Consider the following 18,550-nt stretch of genomic DNA (forward strand, 5'->3'; position numbering starts at 1 on the left):
CATCCTTTCTTTACTCCCCCTCCCCTTGTCCTCCCTCCTTCAGGCTTTCTGTCCTCAGCTGGTGGCAGACTTAGACTTCTCAGTTACTTTTTTCATTTGCCCCCAGTTTTTCTTAAAATATTTTATTTTTTTACAGAGAGGAAGAGAGAGAGATAGACAGAAACAATGATGAGAGAGAACCATCGATCAGCTGCCTCCTGCACACCCACTACTGGGGATGTGCCTGCAACATGCTCTTGACCGGAATTGAACCCGGGACCCTTCAGTCCGCAGGCCGATGCTCTATCCACTGAGCCAAACCGGTCTTGGCATGCCTCCAGCTTTTGAGCTATGCAATGTTATGCTTGGCATAGAACATTATAGAAGTTTAAGCTGTATCATAGGTTGATGCAATACACTTATATATTGCAAAATGATTAGCCAAAACCTGCATGATGTCACATAATTACCATTTCTTTTTTGTGGTGTAAGTCCTTAAGATATACCATGTGATTAGCTATAATCACCATGCTGTACATATTGGATCACCAGAACGTACTCCTCTGATAACTAGAAATTTGTCCGCTTTGACCAACATTTCTTTCCCCCAGCCCCTGGTAACCACTGTCCTACTCTGTTTCTATGAGTTTGGCTTTTTTAGATTCTGCAGGAAAGTGAGATTATACAATATTTGTCTTTCTACTTCTGGATTGTCTCAGTATAATGCCTGCTCTCAGGGTCCATCCATATTGTCACAAATGGCAGGATTTCTCTTCCGCACAGCTGTGCCATATTCAATGTGAGGGCATCTACTGCATCTCCATGCATCTGCCCACTGTCATCCTCGCTCCATTGCAGGCGGATTTTAAGTAAAAGCATTAAGGACAACTCTGACGTCCCCTCGCCCATCCAGCCATTTTCCCTCCTCTGTCACTCAAGGACCTTCTCAGTCTCCTGGGTCTGAACCACTTTTGTGAAGTAAAGAAACAGCAACCACAAATGCAGTAGAGCATTCTATGGTTGTTGTTCTGTTTACTAGGAATATCATTTCACATCACAATGTACACATTCTGATTTTTTTTTTCCTAGTTAACTAGGCTTTTGGTCATTTCCCTCTGTGGTAAAGCAGGCAATACTAATCCATGTCAGAAAAGCAATTCTTATGAAAACACGTCTGTCATTTTCCCTCAGGTTTTTTTTTAAAACTCGAATAGCGAGCCTTAATTGCATGGGACAGTAAATGAGTGTGTGGCAAAGGCCTTCACTGCAAACCGGAAGTCGAGAAGATGTCACTGGGAAAGATACCGGCTCTGCTGGAGGCTGCGGAGTGCCGTTCCCTAGGCAGGTGCCGAAGACGGTGACACGCAGTAAGTGCTCTGTGGCCTCTGGGCGTGGGGGCCGGAGAAGCTGGGAAATAGCACAAGCCTCCATCCCCATCCGCTCTGGGCACATACACTCACATGCTTGCTCTGTGAATGTGGTGCCTCAGTTTCCACATATAAACTGAGGGTGAGGAGAGCACCTGCTTTCTAGGGTGCCTTCTCTTTAAATCAGAGGCCAAGATGCTCTGCTGGGGTGGAGCCTCTTTAACGCTGCCCTCCTACTGGCTCCTCACTCCTTCCACCGTTTATCTCCACGGACAGTTTACCAAACCTGCTCAGGCATCTTACTGGAACTTGGTCCCCCTTCTATAAAGTGAAGGGCAGGAGGACTTTGTTTTCTGCTTTCCCAGAAAAAAAGATTCTCAAAACAGAATCGGGATGGCAAGTTTCTCAATTGAGGTGGTGGGCCAGTGGCTGTGAAAGCAAAAGCCACCCATGCCTCCCTCTCCCCATGTGGTGCCACACCTTTCAGTGGGGGAGAGCCCTGCAGCTTGGGGTGAGCAAAGGTGGAGTCCCTCGGGACTTCAGAACAGGGGGAAGCTCTGTGCAGACCTACTGCCATCTGAAACAGGCGAGAGCAGTGCTGATTCACACACACTCAGATGCAGGCAGAATAAATCAGCTCTCACCGCGAGGCAGTGTGCATGGAGCGCCTCTGTGCCTGCTCATGGGGACAGGGCCCGACCCACTCGGCACCTTTGTCCCTGACTGTGACACTTGCATTCCTAGGAGGAGCAGAGAAACCCAGAAGGGACAGGCCTGGAGCTCGGCTGTGTTCCTCACAGGTTGGCCGGGAACAAGGGTCCCGGTCACTACTCCCTCACCGTACATCTGACCTGGAGCTGCCATTTCTACCACCTCTGCTCCTGTTTCCAGTCAGGAGCGGATGGATACCCAGGGCTCCTGTTTACAGTGAGTGCAGAGGGAGGGGTGGCCTGGAGCACACCCAAGGGAGAGGGGCCCTGTCACCACCACACACTCTCGGGAAAGAGCTCACCCTCAGGGTGGCTGCTTTGGACGACCACCGGGCCCGGGGACACGGCTGAAGCCCTCTGCAGGCCAGGAGTCACCCGTGACAGCCAAAGGCATGCGCCCCCAGTCACTGGGTGAGAACGTTCCTGACCCGCTGCAGATGCTGGGGGATGGCAGTTCCAGGCCTCCAGCCCTCCTGGAAGCTGTGGCTGAAGGTGGTCAGACTAGGCCCTAAGAACTGGGACACTGACGAGCCAGAATGGACTGTGCACCAAACTGCTGTCACGGCGGGCACAGTGTCTAACCCTCATGCTGTCTCCCAGGTGTCGCCCCGGAGCAATGAGCGGCGTGTGCAGAGGAGCCCAGCAGGGGGCGCCTGCCCGGAGGAGCCCAAAACCACGGCCCAGACAGGTACAGTGCACACGTCGTCACTGGACACGCTCCCAAGATCAGAGTTGGCAGAGTGAGGCTGTAGTCAGACCCTGCAAGATGGCTGTGCATCACTCAACCTCCACAGATAGTTCCTGCTTACACCCAAACCACGGTTTCCCCTGCAGTGTCAGAAACCACCAGGGCAGGGCAAGGAGCTCAGGCCCCTGCCCCCACCCTGTTGTGGGGGGAAAGCCAGACTTCTCACAGGCCACCTTTAAAATTGAATCACTCCAGCCGAAACCGGTTTGGCTTAATGGATAGAGCGTGGGCTTGGGGACTGAAAGGTCCCGGGTTCGATTCCAGTCAAGGGCATGTACCTTGGTTGCAGGCATATCCCCAATAGGGGGTGTGCAAGAGGCGGCTGATCGGTGACTCTCTCTCATCAATGTTTCTGACTATCTCTCTCCCTTCCTCTCTATACAAAATCAGTAAAATATATTTTTAAAATTGAATCACTCCAAGTCCACAGCATGCACAGCCATGCATAGTCCAGAAGTTTTCTTGGACACTCCATTAGCATGGAATGATTTTTCAAAAATGTCTCTTCAAATGATAGTTTTGGCTTTTTCTACAGGTTTCCCAGGCTCTTCCTTTCACAGAGCCCCACTCCCTGCAGTCACCTCCCGCCCCCAGGAGACCTGGAATCTTGGCCTGAGGACCCTTGCTCTCCTCTGTACTCAGATGCCATTTTTTGTCTTTCTGATTACTTGACAGTTAAAGCCAGGTGACACCCTCCTCTTCTATCCTGTGGTTTCCACCTGCTGCTGGTGTCGCTTTGCACATCTGCAGCTCCTCAGGTGGCCTGCAAGCTCCTTGAAGACAGGAAGTACGATGCAGCCACACAGCCCCTGGGAGAGGCCTTCCTGCGAGCTCTGGGCAGCCCTGGCTCCTGCCTTTCTCTGACTGGAAGTGGCCAGTATGCTTTTTCAGAGCAGCCTGTTGCTGGTATTAATCAACGAACAACAACAAAACCTGGCTGATGTAAGTGGCACCTGCATTTCAGCGGCCTGAGTAAATAACGCACACCTCAATCTGTGAAGCTACCCGCTTCCATCTTTTCCCATCAGTTCGATGCCCTTCGACTTGTTTGCGTTGGGTTTCAATGTGAGATTGTGTGCACCCCACCTTTGCTGTCAGAGGGACTGGGGTCCAAGGGACATCATGGCTACAAGGACCAAAACTCTGCCCTGCCAGCATGAACCTCTAATTGCATTGAGACAAACAGCCAGGCCAGCCGTCTCATCACTGATTCCCACCGGCTTTCCTGGTGACACCAGACTAAATGGAGAGGTAAGAATCCAACATGAGGAGGAATAAGAGACAGTTTTGTGCAGTGACTTTTCATTCTGTACAAAATGCATCTGCTGGGATCACAGAAGTTTAGCTCGATGCTCAGCATTTCTCTGTCTGCTGGGCAACAGCTGCCAGAGGCAGATGAGCCGGCAAGGTCAGAGCGAGAGCAAGGGCCCTGAGCGGCGCCCACGCGTGGCCTCTTGGTTCCCCTGCAGGTGGACCTGGCGCTGGGGCTGGAAGGTTACTGAACCACTAGGTGGGACAAGAACCTGGCGGATCACTGCCTCCAGGAAGCAGGCCCGACTTGTTTTCAATTGTGTGCTCCCTTCTCCCAAGTTACTGCTGACTCCAGAGCTTCCACCTGAGTAGGATCAAGCTTTATTTGCTTGAAATAAGCCTTGGGGGGAGGTTTGAAGCTTTGTTGTCAAAGATCAGAATTCTACGCAGCTATAGGATGGGGTTAGGGCCAGATACAGAACTTCACCACCATACCGTCACAGGAAGAGAAATAGTCATACATTCCAGGTGTTCCCCGACAGGTGTGAACACTGGAAAGTGTCCTGCAGTGATTACAGAGGAGCCAGGGCTTCATTCAAAACCCCCGACGTCCACGCAGCACAGGCTAGGGAGGACGGTGCACAGTCTGGTGGGTTAGCCTGCTGAGGTCTGGCTGGTGCTCTCAATAAGACACGATAATTACATGGAGATGCCACCCTTCACTTGTGGATCCCTCTGCAAACCCAGCTCTGTGCTCAGGAGCTGAAGGCCTTCTGGATGTGACCAAGTAAAAAATGATCAAAAGATACCATCAGGAGTGACAGTGGCATAAGATGGTTCACCCTGTTTGTCCCCAGTTCAACAAACAGGGAAGCCACCTGTGCACCCAGCAGAGCAGCAAACCTGGAGAGTGCTGGCTTGGGCAGATACTCAAGAAGGAAACGGCAGAGGTCTATCTGGCCTTCCCCAGGGGAAATTCCAGCGTGCCATCGGAGCAAAAGTCAAACGAATTTAAATGCCGCAGAGACGGCAAGAACTTGACTAGCAAACCCCCAGCCACAATGCACTGGATGATCTACCAGTGGTGTTGGCGCCTCCCACAGCTGCCCAGTGGAGCGCTGGAGAAGCCTCTTTCTCTGCAGTGGCACCCAGAGTGCTGAGGCGGGAACTCCATCGCCAGGAGGAGGCAGGAGACTGGGAAAGAAGCATCCAAAGGCATTACAGGGACAAGGCTGCTGCTGACTGCTCAGCAGGAAGTCTACCGAGGAACTGCTGGGAGCACCACACCTGGAGGATCCCTTTATGTTTCTGCAGGCACACCTGATGCTCCAGTTCTGCACTTCCCCCCACTGTGTCCACTTCCAAGTGTGGAGGCAAGAACAAGATCCAGAAGGGAGGGCCCTCAGAGAACAGGCCGGGGTCTATGGGCAAGAGAGAAACCACAAACTTGAACTATAGCGCCACTACTATGGAAACAAAGAGGTTTCTTGCCAGCAGTTTGGTCAGTGGTAAGAACCAGAGGCATAAAAGCTTAAGAATTATTCCTCAAGAGGGAGTAAGACCAGAGTAACATACAAAGGTACCTCCCCCCTACCCCCCAACCAAGCAACTATGAACAATACTCATTGAGGTGTCTGCTACTTCAAATGACAAAGCAGCAATGCAAAACTACAAACATTCAAAATCAAGGAAATCTCTCCACTGAAAGGTAATCCTCTACCATCTGTGTTCAAAGGCACAGTATTTTGTGATCTTGCTGATAAAGATTTCAAAATCCCTGTTTTGAAGAAACTCAAGGAACTAAAGAAAGCTCAAAGACAATTCAATGAAATAATGAAAAAGAACCAAGTAGAAGTTATGTAGCCAATAAACTCAGTGAGTGAAATGAAAAAAATGCAATAGCATATATATATATTAGAAAACAGGAATTGTGAAATAACCTAGTTAGAGGAGAACAAAGAAAACATAATAGAGGAGAACAAAGAAAACATAATAAAGCTTACATGGCCTGTGGGATTTCATCAAAGCAACAAGGAATAGAATATATCCCCTGTCTTCTTCTGGAAAGAACTAACCCAACTTGGGAAATGAATTGAGCACCCTATTATACCAATGCACAGAGAGTTTGTCCAAAACATATTGTAATGAAACAATCCTAAAAGGAACCTGGGGGAAAATATTATAACCTACAGTTGAGCTGTCATTGGAACTCTGCAGACCAGGAGAGAGTGGAGTTAGATATTCCAATGTTGAAAGAAAAAATGCCAGCAAGTATACTGTATCTGGAAAAATTATCCTTCAGCTATCAAAGAGAAATAACTTTCCTAGAAAAACAAAAGCTGAGACAATTCATCACCACTCGACCTGCCTTTCAAGAAATTCAAGCTGAAATGCACAGATGCTAAAGTATGCAACACATTGGTAAAGGTAAATAAACAAACTTAGAAACCCCAAATTCTGTAATAGGATGTGTGTTACCCACTTAACTACAATAAAAATTTCAAAGGGAAAGAATATTAAAAAATAGTCACAGCTACTGTAATTTGCTAAGCACATAATACAAAGAGGTAAATAATGACATCAAAGATATAAAAGGGTGAAGCTTTTCTAGATGATTGAACTTAAATTTCTGTCAGCTTAAGTTTAATCCAGGAGATGTCTTATGTAACCACAAAGCCAAAACCTAGAGTAGGTGCACAAAAGATAAAGAAAACGGAAACAAAGCATACCACCACAGAAAGACAACAACTTATGAAGACAGGCTAGCATGGAGGGAAAGGAATAATGCAAATGCAAAACAACCAAAGCACAATAAGATGGCATTTGTAAATCCTCACTTATCACTAACACTCTAAATCTAAATGGACTGAATAATAATAATAAAAAAAGAACCAACACTACAGGTATATATTGCCTACAAGAGACTCACTTCAGCTTTAAGGACATCCATAGGATCCAAGTGAAGGAATGGAATAAGACAGGGGTCTTCAAACTACGGCCCGCGGGCCACATGCAGCCCGCAGAGGAGTCTGATCCTGCCCGCCAGGTTTTTTGGGCAGTGAGCGCAGCCGAGGTGTTACAGTAGGAATTAGTAGTTCATATAGTCCGGCCCTCCAGCTCTCTGAGGGACCGTGATCTGGCCCCCACTTTAAAAAGTTTGAAGACCCCTGGAATAAGACATTCCATGAGCCGAAACCGGTTTGGCTCAGTGGATAGAGCGTCGGCCTGTGGACCAAAAGGTCCCAGGCTCGATTCCGGTCAAGGGCATGTACATTGGTTGCAGGCACATCCCCTGTAGGGGGTGTGCAGGAGGCAGCTGGTCGATGTATCTCTCTCATCGATATTTCTAGCTCTCTATCCCTCTCTCTTCCTCTCTGTAAAAAATCAATAAAATATATTAAAAAAAAAAAAAAAGACATTCCCTGGAAGGTGAGGTAAATATACTTAGACAAACTTTAACCCAAAACTGGTAATAAAGATGGCCAATATATAATAGTAAAGAGGACAATTCATCAAGAAAATGAATTCAAAGCAATCATATGTAACAGATCTGGGAGAAATAGACAATATTGTAATAGTTGGGGACTTTAATACCTCATTTTCATCCAGACAGCACATCAACAAGGAGACATTGAACTTGAACCATACATTAGTCCAAATGGACCTAACAGATATGTATAGAATCCAAAAGGAGAATACACTTTCTTTTCAAGTACATCACAACACTCTCCATGATAGAACATATAATAGGAACTAAAAGAAGTCTTAGTAAAATTTAAAAAAAAAAAATGTAAACTACAGAAAACATCTTTTCCGGCCACAATGGTATGAAACTAGAAACCAACAAGAGGAAAGCTGGAAAATCTACATACATGTGGAAATTAAACATAACTTCTGAACAATCAGCTGGTCAAAGAAGACATCTAAAGGAAAATAAAGCATCTAAAAACAAATGAAAGCACAACATACCAAACCATGGAATTCTGCAAAAGCAATTCTGACAGGGGATTTTATAGTGATAAGTGCATATATTAAGAAATAGAAAGGTCTCACATAAACAGCCTAACTTTACACCTTCAGAACTAGAAAAGAACAAATTAAACCTAAAGTTAGTAGAAGGAAGGAAATAGAAAGATCAGAGTGGGAACAAAATAAATAGATACCTGAAAGAAATAAATCTTTGACTAGACCATGGGGGGAAAAAAGACAAAATCAGAAATGAAAGAAGAGATATTACAACTGATACTTATAGAAATGCAAAGGATCGTAAGAGACTAGTATGAATAGTGAGAAGCTAACAAATTGGATAACTTCTAAGAAATGGATAAATTCTTAATGAACAACATAAACTGATGTGCAAAAATAGAATCAGAGTCATTGAAGCGTCAAACAGACTGTCCAACCGACAAAGGAAGGCAGGGGCTGAGGGGGGTAAGAGATTAACCAAAAGACTTGTATGCAAGCATATGAGCATAACCAATGGACACAGGCAGCTGGGGAGAGGTCAATGGGGGGAAAAGGAAACTTATGTAATACTTTTAAAAAACAAAGAATTAAATAAAAGAAATGGATATATTTCTAAAAATATGCCAAGACCTAACTAGGAAAAAAATAGAAAATCTGAACAGATCAGTAATGAGATTCAATCAATATTCACAACCCTAAGACCAGGTGGCTCCACTGGTGAATTGTACTAAACATTTAAAGAATAAGTAACATCAATCCTTTCCAAACTCTTCCAAAAAAATGAAGGAAACACGTCAAAACTCATATGAGGCCAGCATTACCCTGATTCAAAGCCAAGTAAGGCACAAAAGCAAATTCAACTAGTAGGGCTACGTTAAAATGAAAGCTTCTATATAGCAAAAGAAAAAACAAAATAATGAAAAGGCAATGTACAGAATGGGAGAAAATATTTGCAAACTACATATTAGTGAAGAGGTAAATATTCAAAATGTATAATGAACTCATATATCTCACTAATGAATAATCCAATTAAAAAATAGAGGAATATTTTCCCAAAGAAGATATACAGATGGCCAACAGGTACATGAACAGATGCTTAACATTTCTAATCATCCAGGAAGTGCAAGTCAAAACCACAATGTGGTATCACCTCATACCTGTTAAAATGGCTGCCATCAAGATAAGAAATAAGTGTTGGTAAGGATGTGGCAAAATAGAATCCTTGTGCACTGGTGGGGGAATGTAAATTGGTTCAGCCATTATGAAAAATAGAGATTCCTAACAATATTACAAATTGACTGAAGCACTGTAAGATCCAGCAACTCCACTCTTGGGTCTGTATCCAAAGGAAATGAACACAGGATATTCAAGAGATAGCTGCACTACCATGTTCATTACGTTATTCGCAGTAGCCAAGGCATAGAGACAACCTAATTATCCATCAGTAGAATACTATTCAGCCAAGAGAAAGAACATCTGCAACAACATGGATGGACTGGAAGGCTATTATGATAAGAGAAGTCAGACAGGAAAAGACAACTATATGAGAGCACTTATATGATATGTGGAATTGAAAAAAAACAAACTCATAAAAACCACAGAATGGTAGTTACCAGGGGCTAGGGAAGGAGGAGATGTTGAAGGTAGAACCTTGCAAACAAGTTCTAGGTTTACAGACAACAGTACTGTATTATCATCTGTAGAGATGCTAAGAAACTAGATCTTACTTGTTCCACCACCAAAAAGAAAAGATAATTAAGTGATAGAGATGCTATAGTGGTAATCATATTGCAATATATAATTGTATCTAAGCAAGACGTTGTACACCTTGAATGTACATGCTTTATATGTCAGTTATATCTCAATAAAGGAAGTTACCATCAGAAAAATATCCAAGAAGACTAGTTGTCAGACATTCACCAAAAGACATTTCATAGCCCAAAGCTTAACAGGTGAGCTTTGCTAGTGTGTCAGCAAAATCCGAGGCCTTTATAAGCCTGTGGGAAGCTTAGCAGGATGCTTGGGAGCTCTGGGATAGCACAGTCACCATCGAGAAGGGGACATCTTTGGTTGATTCCCCATTTTAAAAAGGCCACCCTCCTCTGCCAAGGACCAGTCTGCATGGGCAGGGAACATCTGGACTCAACAGGGCGGGGCTGTGAGCTCTGCCTGCAAATTCTAGGTAAGGGGAACCTCAGTGAGTGGCCAAAGCCATGGCTCCAGGCCAGAAGCGTACCTCTGTTTCACAGGGAGACTGCCTCTGGGCTGAGAGGAGGGCGTTACTCAACATCTCATGAAAAACCAAGGGCATTTCCACCCATTAGCATCGAATTATCTGAGATGTCACATTTTAATTTCTTCTTAACCATTTTTATAATATATTAAAAAAAAAACTGGTATCTGTTCAGTGGTGAATATTTAATCTTCAAAGTATGTTGTTTGGATGCTGTGCTAAGCAAGATGGGTTCATTTCCCTTCCGATTTTTTTTTTTTTTTTTTTTTTTTTGGTACTCAAATTTATTTAATTCCTACTCTCTGTAAGTTCCCTTGTATTACAAGCCTCGTTCTAGATTGCAGCCCCGCCTTCTTGTGAATAAGGTCTATTGTATGTGTGAAAACACAAAGAAAAACGACACAATGGAGGAGAAGAAAGTAGAGCTTCAAGATAAAGGGATAATTAGAACATGGCTGCACAAAAGAATTGTAATGAAAGGGTTGTGTTTGAAATGCATTGGCATGTTACTGTATATAGAAGTATGAACTTTTCCCAATTTTGTTTTCAATATTTCCTAGATCCTTCTTGCAAATGCACACCACACCAAGCAACATAAAAATCTAAACCAATTCATGTTCCTAAGTTACCAACTTTAATATCAGGTCTAGTCAAGATCGAGCAGTTAAAGCCTTCTTTCAGGCACAAACAGAAGAGGAACATGCAACAACCAGGGGCAGCCACACTGGCGAAGGGCAGCTTCCACTGACCCAAGGCCCTGACACCAAGGTGATGTAGATTCCTCCCGTGGTTCGATGTTGCCACGGAATGAATTGGTTGGCAGGCCAAATCTGGCCCAATAATTGTTTTTGTACACTTTTAAATGGTTGGAGGAGTGGGAGGGAATCAAAAGAATATTTTGTGATGTGGAAATTATACAAAATAGTTTTACTGGTACGCAGCCATGCTCACTCATTTAGAGATTATTAGTGGTTGCTTTTTAGACTACAAGGGCAGGCCACGTTATTGAGATAAGAATCACAGGACCCACAGAACCTACAGTACTTACGATGTGGCCTTTTAGGGAAAAGCTTCTGCTGTCTCCTGGATCAGAAGGCAAGCCATGGACTTGGTGACAATTTAAGGGAAAATAGGTTTTGGGTGTTTATTAAAATACATAAATCACGTATGTCTCCTGATTTCAGAAATATTAAATGTGAAAAATAAGTCTTTGAGTCAGGAGATATGGCACCAGCTAGATCTGGCTTTCCAAATATTACACAGATTCTCTGAGCCTTTAGGAAATGCTTTTGGGAAAACCCTTGTACTGGGGCTGAGCTAGGTAAGGGGGTGGTCTAGCTTACAGCCTCTAGAATCTCCATCACTTACGCCTTCCATTTCTGACTGCCCTCAGGAGCCATTTCCTTTTGTTCCTATGGTCCCTGCAGATCATACCCATTTACAGCTGACTCTCATTGTCCACAAAGTCATTGGGAACAGTGAATTCCAAACACTGAACCTTCACTCCTAGGGAAAATATGGAATTAGGTTCCTATGACATTTTCATAAAATCTCTATTTAACCTTATTTTATGTGTGTTTCTCTTTAAAGACTCCTTATTTAATGTACATTCCTTAACATTGAACTCAGATTCTACAGCACCATACCTCATACTGAATGAAGCTTACTGAACACTTATTTTCTCCATGAAGCACATCCCAGCCTCCTGCCTTAAGAACACAAGACAGTGTATGAGCACTACATTTGGGACAACTTTAAATAGCAAAATCACTAACAAAAATGCAAGAAATGTGTTATCAAGTAGATCATGAAAAGCACACTCATTTATGAGCTGAAAGAAGAAGGGAGAATTTCACCTTGTTTGACCTGCGTTGGGAACATGCACTTCAGGTGACTCAGTTTATTACTCTGCTCATGCCTGTGAAAGTGCTGAGAGTATTGATTTGGGGGGTGGGGGTTGCAAGTATTTTAAATGTTTTAGTTAATCCTCACCTGAAGACATTTTTCCATTGTCTTTTGAGAGAGAGTAGGAGGGAGGGAGAGAAACACACATAGATTGGATTGGTTGCCTCCCGCATGCACAGTTGCCTGGAATCAATGCCCTTGACTGGGAATTGAACCTGTGATCCTCGAGTGTATTGGTCATGCTCTAACTCTTGAGCATCACTGGCAGGGCTGAAGGATACAATTTTAACTTCTGGGCAAACTCAAAAATACAGAATCTGCAAATAATACTTGACTGTGTGAACCTATATACACTTTCTAGTTCCTTTCACCATGACCTTGACCTTGAACAACTGGCATCTTCAATGTCAGTCATTTCATATGATCTGCCCTAGTCCAAAATGGCACTGATAATAACGTTCCTCTTTTCTGTTGCTTAACAATGTCTCTGTCCCTTAGGATATTTTTTCACTATTTTTGTTTTAAATTAGACCTGAGGTTTAAGGCTCCTTGCCAGTGTGTGGACCAGTCTCCAGTTTCCTTCTATTGGACCCCCTGCTCCACTGAGGCTTCTGCCTTCCACCCCTGCAACTTCCATGGACACATCTGCATGGGCCACCACAGGTGCTGCTTCCACTTTACTTAGTGGAACCCCTTGTTCAAAGCGTATGAAGGACCTCAAGATGGAGACAGAGGAACAGGAAGCTAAGAGTGAGACCCTTCTGTGTGTGGGATGCCAAAATGACACCTCACCTACCAGCAGCCCAGGAGCTAACCAGGTGCAGGGCTGGCTGTGCACAGATGCCTCTCACAGGTGCTGCGTCCTCTCCATTCCTGCCTTCTGCTCCCTCCTCCCTTAGGAATCAGGGAAAATGCACTTAATCACTCCCTGCCTTAATTCTTTTCTCCATGAAAGGGGAAAAAAGGGAGTAAATATTATTATTATTCCTCTTTTGTAGAGAAAGGAATTAAGATGAGGTGGTGAAGTGTAAATAGTAATATTTACTCATCCTTACCACATGGAGATATTAGGAGGATTTAATGATGGGACTTGGGAAGAAAGGCACTAGGTAAACCCAAGGCATTACATGGTTATTTTGTATTGTAAGAAGAGGGATTTAGGCAGCATAAGAGGGAGGGATTTATGGACACAGGTGTTAGACAATGAGATAGTTTTCCAAAATCTTCCCTAGATATATTTCAGATTAGAGAGAGATTCCTGTGTGTCAGGTTAGATTTAGACGTGATTCTCAATGAGCGAGCTTCCAGGACCCTCAATGCTTCTTTCCACGGGATAATTATTCCCCCCCACCCCAAAGCTTACCCTGTGGCATCATAAATCCCAAAGATTCAGGTGGAAATGGAATGCACAATTCCTTTATACCTCCCCAGACAAGGCCAGGCCCTAGTTCCTCCCCAGCATTCCCATAGAAAGTTATTCTCTGACAGATTTGAAAAACTGAACAATGAATGGCACATGTTCTGTAGATGTGCAGCGTACGAAACATTCATTAATAATGAAGTCAAAGAAGTTATAAGAAAAACACTTTTTACACTCTAAATAAATTGCAATCAGAGACAACTGGAATCCATAACTGGCAAAACTTAAAGAAACAAACTACTGACTTATAAGTTCAGAAGAGAAGACTTTGACACCCAAACAAACAAAAGTCATGAAATGGGAGAAAATGTTTGAAGTCATATATTAGATAAGGAGTTAGTATCCAGAACATATATAAAAAGAAAAATATGGACCCAGAACTTGAGTAGACAATTCTCCAAAGATGACATAAACTCATGTGTTCAATAAACACATGAGAAGATACTGACCACCACAAATCATTAGGGAAATGCAAACCACAGTGTGATGCCAACTTACTACCCACAAGGAGGGCCACTAACAGCAGTTAACACTTGCAATGCAAAAATACACCCACCCCTGGAAGCCTGACCACAGCTGCTTTAAAACTTTTTTTTCTTTTTTTGGGGGGGGCGGTTAAGAAATAGATGCTCAGAGGGCTTATGATTCATTAAAGTTGCTGACCAATTCAGATACTCAACTGCCAGCCTGTTCTTTTGGAGAATGCTGTTGTCACTCCCCCTGGCACAGTTCTGCCAACATATGTGTGCACCGTGTACGTGAGATCTATGGACATGTGCCCTGAAGGGTGGCCTGGTATGCTGCTTTCTAAAGCAGCACTTAGATTTCCATCCACAGGGTTCCTATTTGTAGGAACAAACACACTCTTTCCAGAAGGTGAGCAGGACTCACTCTGCACACAGAGCCGGTCCTCCTGCAGCTCTTTGTTCCCTGGAAGAGAATCTACAAATGCTGACTCACTGATTCCCTCTAATGAAAAGCCGGAGGCAGCCTCAGGTCTGGGTAAGCACGAATGTTAGAAGGGTCCCTCTAGGCTTACAATGCATTTTTCAATGTTCTGTCTGGAATAGGAATATAAATAGAACTTTCAAGATGCTCCTGTTAGGCTATTTCTAAGAGCAAACAGTTTTTATAATTTAAAATAAAGGCTTTAGAATTAAAATGATTCCCCAAAGAGGATTCTCTTTCCAGACAAATGGAGTAGGAAGGACTGGCTTTACCTGCCACCAGAAACAACCAAAACTCAGGAAAAAAAAAATGCTTTTTAAGCTACATATCAGTAGAGGACAACAATCTCGAGGAGAAAATCCAGGATCAAAGCTTTGTGACACTGGCTTAGACTAGGATTCCTTAGATACAACACCAAAACATGGCTCATAAAAAAAAATAATAAATTGGGCTTCATTCAGATGGAAAACTTATCTTCCAATAACATTGCTAAAAGAATTAAAAGAGAAGCACAGACTGCAAATCATATATCTTACAAAGGAATTCTACCTAGAATGTAGGAAGAACTCTCAAAACTCAACATTCTTATTAAAAACAAGCAATTCTCCCCTCCCCACCCCCACCCCCACTCCCCAATGAGCCAAAGGGCTGAACAGACACTCTACCAAAGACATAAAGACGGTAAATAAGCACATGATGAGATCATTCATCACCAGGGAAATGCAAATTAAAACCACCACCACACAGTTATTGCGATAGCTACGACTAGGAAGACTAATCTTACCGAGTGTTAGCAAGGATGTGGAGCAATACGAACTCACTTGTCAAAGGAAAGCACAATTAATTGTACAACGACTCTGGGAAAGAGTTTGGCAGTCTCCAAAAAATGGGAACACTTTGCCTATATGACCCAGGCATTCCACTACTAGCGATTCACCCAAGAAAAAGAGAGTGATGTCCATTTCAGGACTTGCACATACATACAAAAAGTTCAGAGAAGGCAAAGGTCAATCTGATAGGCAACGGGTCTTCCATGCAAAATACTGCAAAGTGACATTCTTTTATCAAAGAACCTGCAGAGAGATAACGTTCCACTGGCATAAACAGATTTCTAAAGGATGAGCCATTAGTTCAAAAGAAATATTAATATTGGTCATTAAGCCTGCAACATTTTCCTCAACAGAGAAATACCTGAAGATGAATTTCTTATGCAAATCCATGGGTTGTGCTTGGGTGATACAGTTTACCCCCAAATAAGTATGAAAACCTCATAAACGTGAAGAACTAAATTAGCATGACTGCATACAACTTAACTTTTTTTTTTTTTGAGCCAAAATTGGAGAAGACGCTTACAAAGTGAAGCAAGAAGCACATTTTAAATGACATAAAGCAAGTGATTCAAATCAATATTTTGTAGAAACCTCTAACCAATACCTCAGCTGCATATATAACTGGTTAAGTTAGAAGAAACAATCTCAGAATTTGCTTTCTGTATTTACATTAAGACAAGAAAGGTGACTCCTATGAAGAACAGTGAATATAGGATTCAAAATTTGGCAAAGGTTGAGATGATCCACGCTGGCCCTGGACCACTAATAATGTTTTTAGAAGATTGGGTTATTAGATTAACAGTTGTAGAAGATGGTCCTATGCAATGTGAAAGCAAACAGTCTACTAACCAAACATTCCCTAAATTGCATGCAGAAATGTGAAACTTGACCCGACCCTGGGCCGGGACCCGGGTTCTGCCCTGGTGGCACACGTTCCTCCAGTCCTACTCCCAGGGAAAGCCACACCCTGGGCTTGAAAGGAGGTTTGTTACAAACGTGATCTGGAGGAAAATTTCCTTCCTGGTCATCTCTCACCTCCCACTAGATAACAGACCTTCCTCTTCCCAAGTCCTGAGAACTTTCTCAACTCTCCTACTTCATTTGGTGAACAGTGTGTGGTGGTTGACCCTTCATTGAAGAGGCATCACAGGGCCATACTCACATCATGCATGGAGTCCAGAAGCTTGGTCAGTTGATAGAACCTCTGCCAACTCTGCCCAGAATTGTTGGGACACTTGGTTACCATCTTCCTCAGCTCTTTGATGTAATTTGTCCTCATTTCTTCAAATGCAGCTTGGCTTTTGAGGCCATCCTTTGGAACTGTGTTTAAGGAGAACAGAAACGTAAAACCCCAGGATGGAAAACAGCTTTCACATCTCAGCAGTTAAATGGCCTAGGATATTTTAGGTTCCCACTTTTAGATTGATACTGAATCTCAATTAATTGCATTTATTAGTAAATATGGCAGTTATCTTGGTAACTATTGTACATATACATACACAAAAGAATAATAACTGCTATTTATCAGGAGCATGTTATTAAACATTTTGCGCATATCAGCTTACTTATTCTTGACATCAGTCTTATGACAACCATTATATTACTCTTATTTTATAGATGAGGAAACGAAGGACCAGAGGTTTAAATACGTGTCCAAGGACACAGTAAACGGGAGAAAAGAGATATAAACCTAGCTTGGTCTGTTTCCAAAGCCTGACTCTTAACCACAATGCTTCATGGCCTTGTGGCTTGTCATCAAAGTGTTTTATGAATCCTGACTTGCCAACACCTCTGAGGAAGGAAAACATACTTTGATTTTCCAGAACAACTGGAAGAGCCACAGACAATCTAAACTGGAGCTAGAATTAGAAAGCAATGTTTTCATATTCAAGTTCAAATATCAAAGACACTTGGGGAAACTGGCCATCTACCCATGGGAGAATGTGTATACAAAGAAGCACTCTCCATTCTCTTTGCTCCAGATCACATGACAATGAGGCAATGTCATGTGACCTCCCAGATAACCTGATGGGGTGGGGATATGTGTGTGTAGTGGCAGTCCACAGCCAAGGGAAAATCTAAAACTTACAAACAGAAAATAGCATGTTCATCTTTATCTTTGGTAAGGTAGAAAATGAAGGATTATGTTTTCTTCTTTTATGTAGTGACTAGCTGACATTAACATTCTGAGTTGGAAACTGCTCTTAATTACACAGCACATTTGTTGCTTTATCATAACTGGTATACATAATAATTGACAGGGTCATGAGCACTTCAGAATGGCTAAGCACGTTTCTGAATAGTATGTGCAACCCTGGAAGCCAGGAATGCCACTGTTTGCAATTAAGCCTGTGCTTTTCTATAAAGATATGGATTATCCTGAAAAATTAACTTCACATATTAATAATTCTTCCCCTTGAGTTGAATTGGTAAGGCTTTTGATTTGTCTGTTTTTGTGGGGGGGAAATAAGTCTCTAAAAGCAACTGCACAAATTCCTGAGGCTTTCACAGTATTACTTGTGGTTTCAAATATTTGACATTCACATTAAGAATGAAAACCATCCGTTACATAACTTTTTCTTTAAAATTAAAAACTTGTTTTAAAAGTATAAAAATACTAAAAAAAAAAAAAAAAAAAAAAAAAAAGATGGTAACAACCAGGATGTTAATATTAGAGCCATATATCTGTTTTAACCAAAATTTTTAGGTTCACACAAAACTTTCTAAAAGAAACTGAAAGTTTGCACGTAATAGCCTATACTTCTCATCCATGTATTAACTTTTGAAGCTATGACATTTTATGGAGTAAACTTTTGTTTTTCAATTTAGAAATATTTATGGGTATCATCCAATACATTAAAATTTTGCCTAAAATTAAAATAAGAGAATACATTTCACAACTGTATTTCAATACTATTTGGCACAAAATAGAAGATTAAGCAAAGACCTTCATATTTCTGATAGCTGTGTTAGCAGAAGTTCTCAAAATATGAACAACCTGTGTCAAATTTTACTTATACATTATTGAAGTGGTTGAAATATAATGTACCAATTTTACGGATAGATATTTTAAAAGCTGAAACAAACCCACAAATAAAGAGAACTTGAGCAAAACCTCAGGTTTTGGAGGTCTGTCCAGATTTTGTGAATTTACTTATTAAGCATCATGGCTGCTGGAAATCGTCCAGAACCT

General features: G+C 42.6%; 1 protein-coding gene and 1 long non-coding RNA gene across 8 annotated transcripts in view; one reads left to right on the forward strand and one right to left on the reverse strand.

The window, feature by feature from the left end:
- Positions 1 to 18,550, reverse strand: part of NR3C2 (nuclear receptor subfamily 3 group C member 2) — a 285,459-nt gene that overhangs the window by 3,093 nt on the left and 263,816 nt on the right. For 4 of the 5 annotated variants that reach the window (XM_084884898.1, XM_084884899.1, XM_084884900.1 and 1 more), the window contains exon 8: positions 16,520 to 16,677. The exons of the other annotated variant lie outside the window; for it this stretch is intronic. In XM_084884898.1, the coding sequence (XP_084741024.1) occupies positions 16,520 to 16,677 (158 nt within the window). The remainder of the gene's footprint in view (positions 1 to 16,519; positions 16,678 to 18,550) is intronic. 5 annotated transcript variants of the gene reach the window in all.
- Positions 235 to 18,550, forward strand: part of LOC311623130 — a 28,852-nt gene continuing 10,536 nt past the window's right edge. Inside the window, exons 1-3 of one of the 3 annotated variants that reach the window (XR_014795101.1) lie at positions 235 to 1,350; positions 2,097 to 2,273; positions 2,657 to 14,581. This is a non-coding gene — a long non-coding RNA (uncharacterized lncRNA). Of the gene's footprint in view, positions 1,351 to 2,090; positions 2,274 to 2,656; positions 16,514 to 18,550 lie in introns of those variants that run through there. The other 2 variants (XR_014795102.1, XR_014795103.1) reach the window with 2 other exon arrangements.

The sequence above is a fragment of the Pipistrellus hanaki genome (assembly GCF_964339955.1).
Source record: "Pipistrellus hanaki genome assembly, chromosome: 5".
Classification (NCBI taxonomy): Eukaryota; Metazoa; Chordata; class Mammalia; order Chiroptera; family Vespertilionidae; genus Pipistrellus; species Pipistrellus hanaki.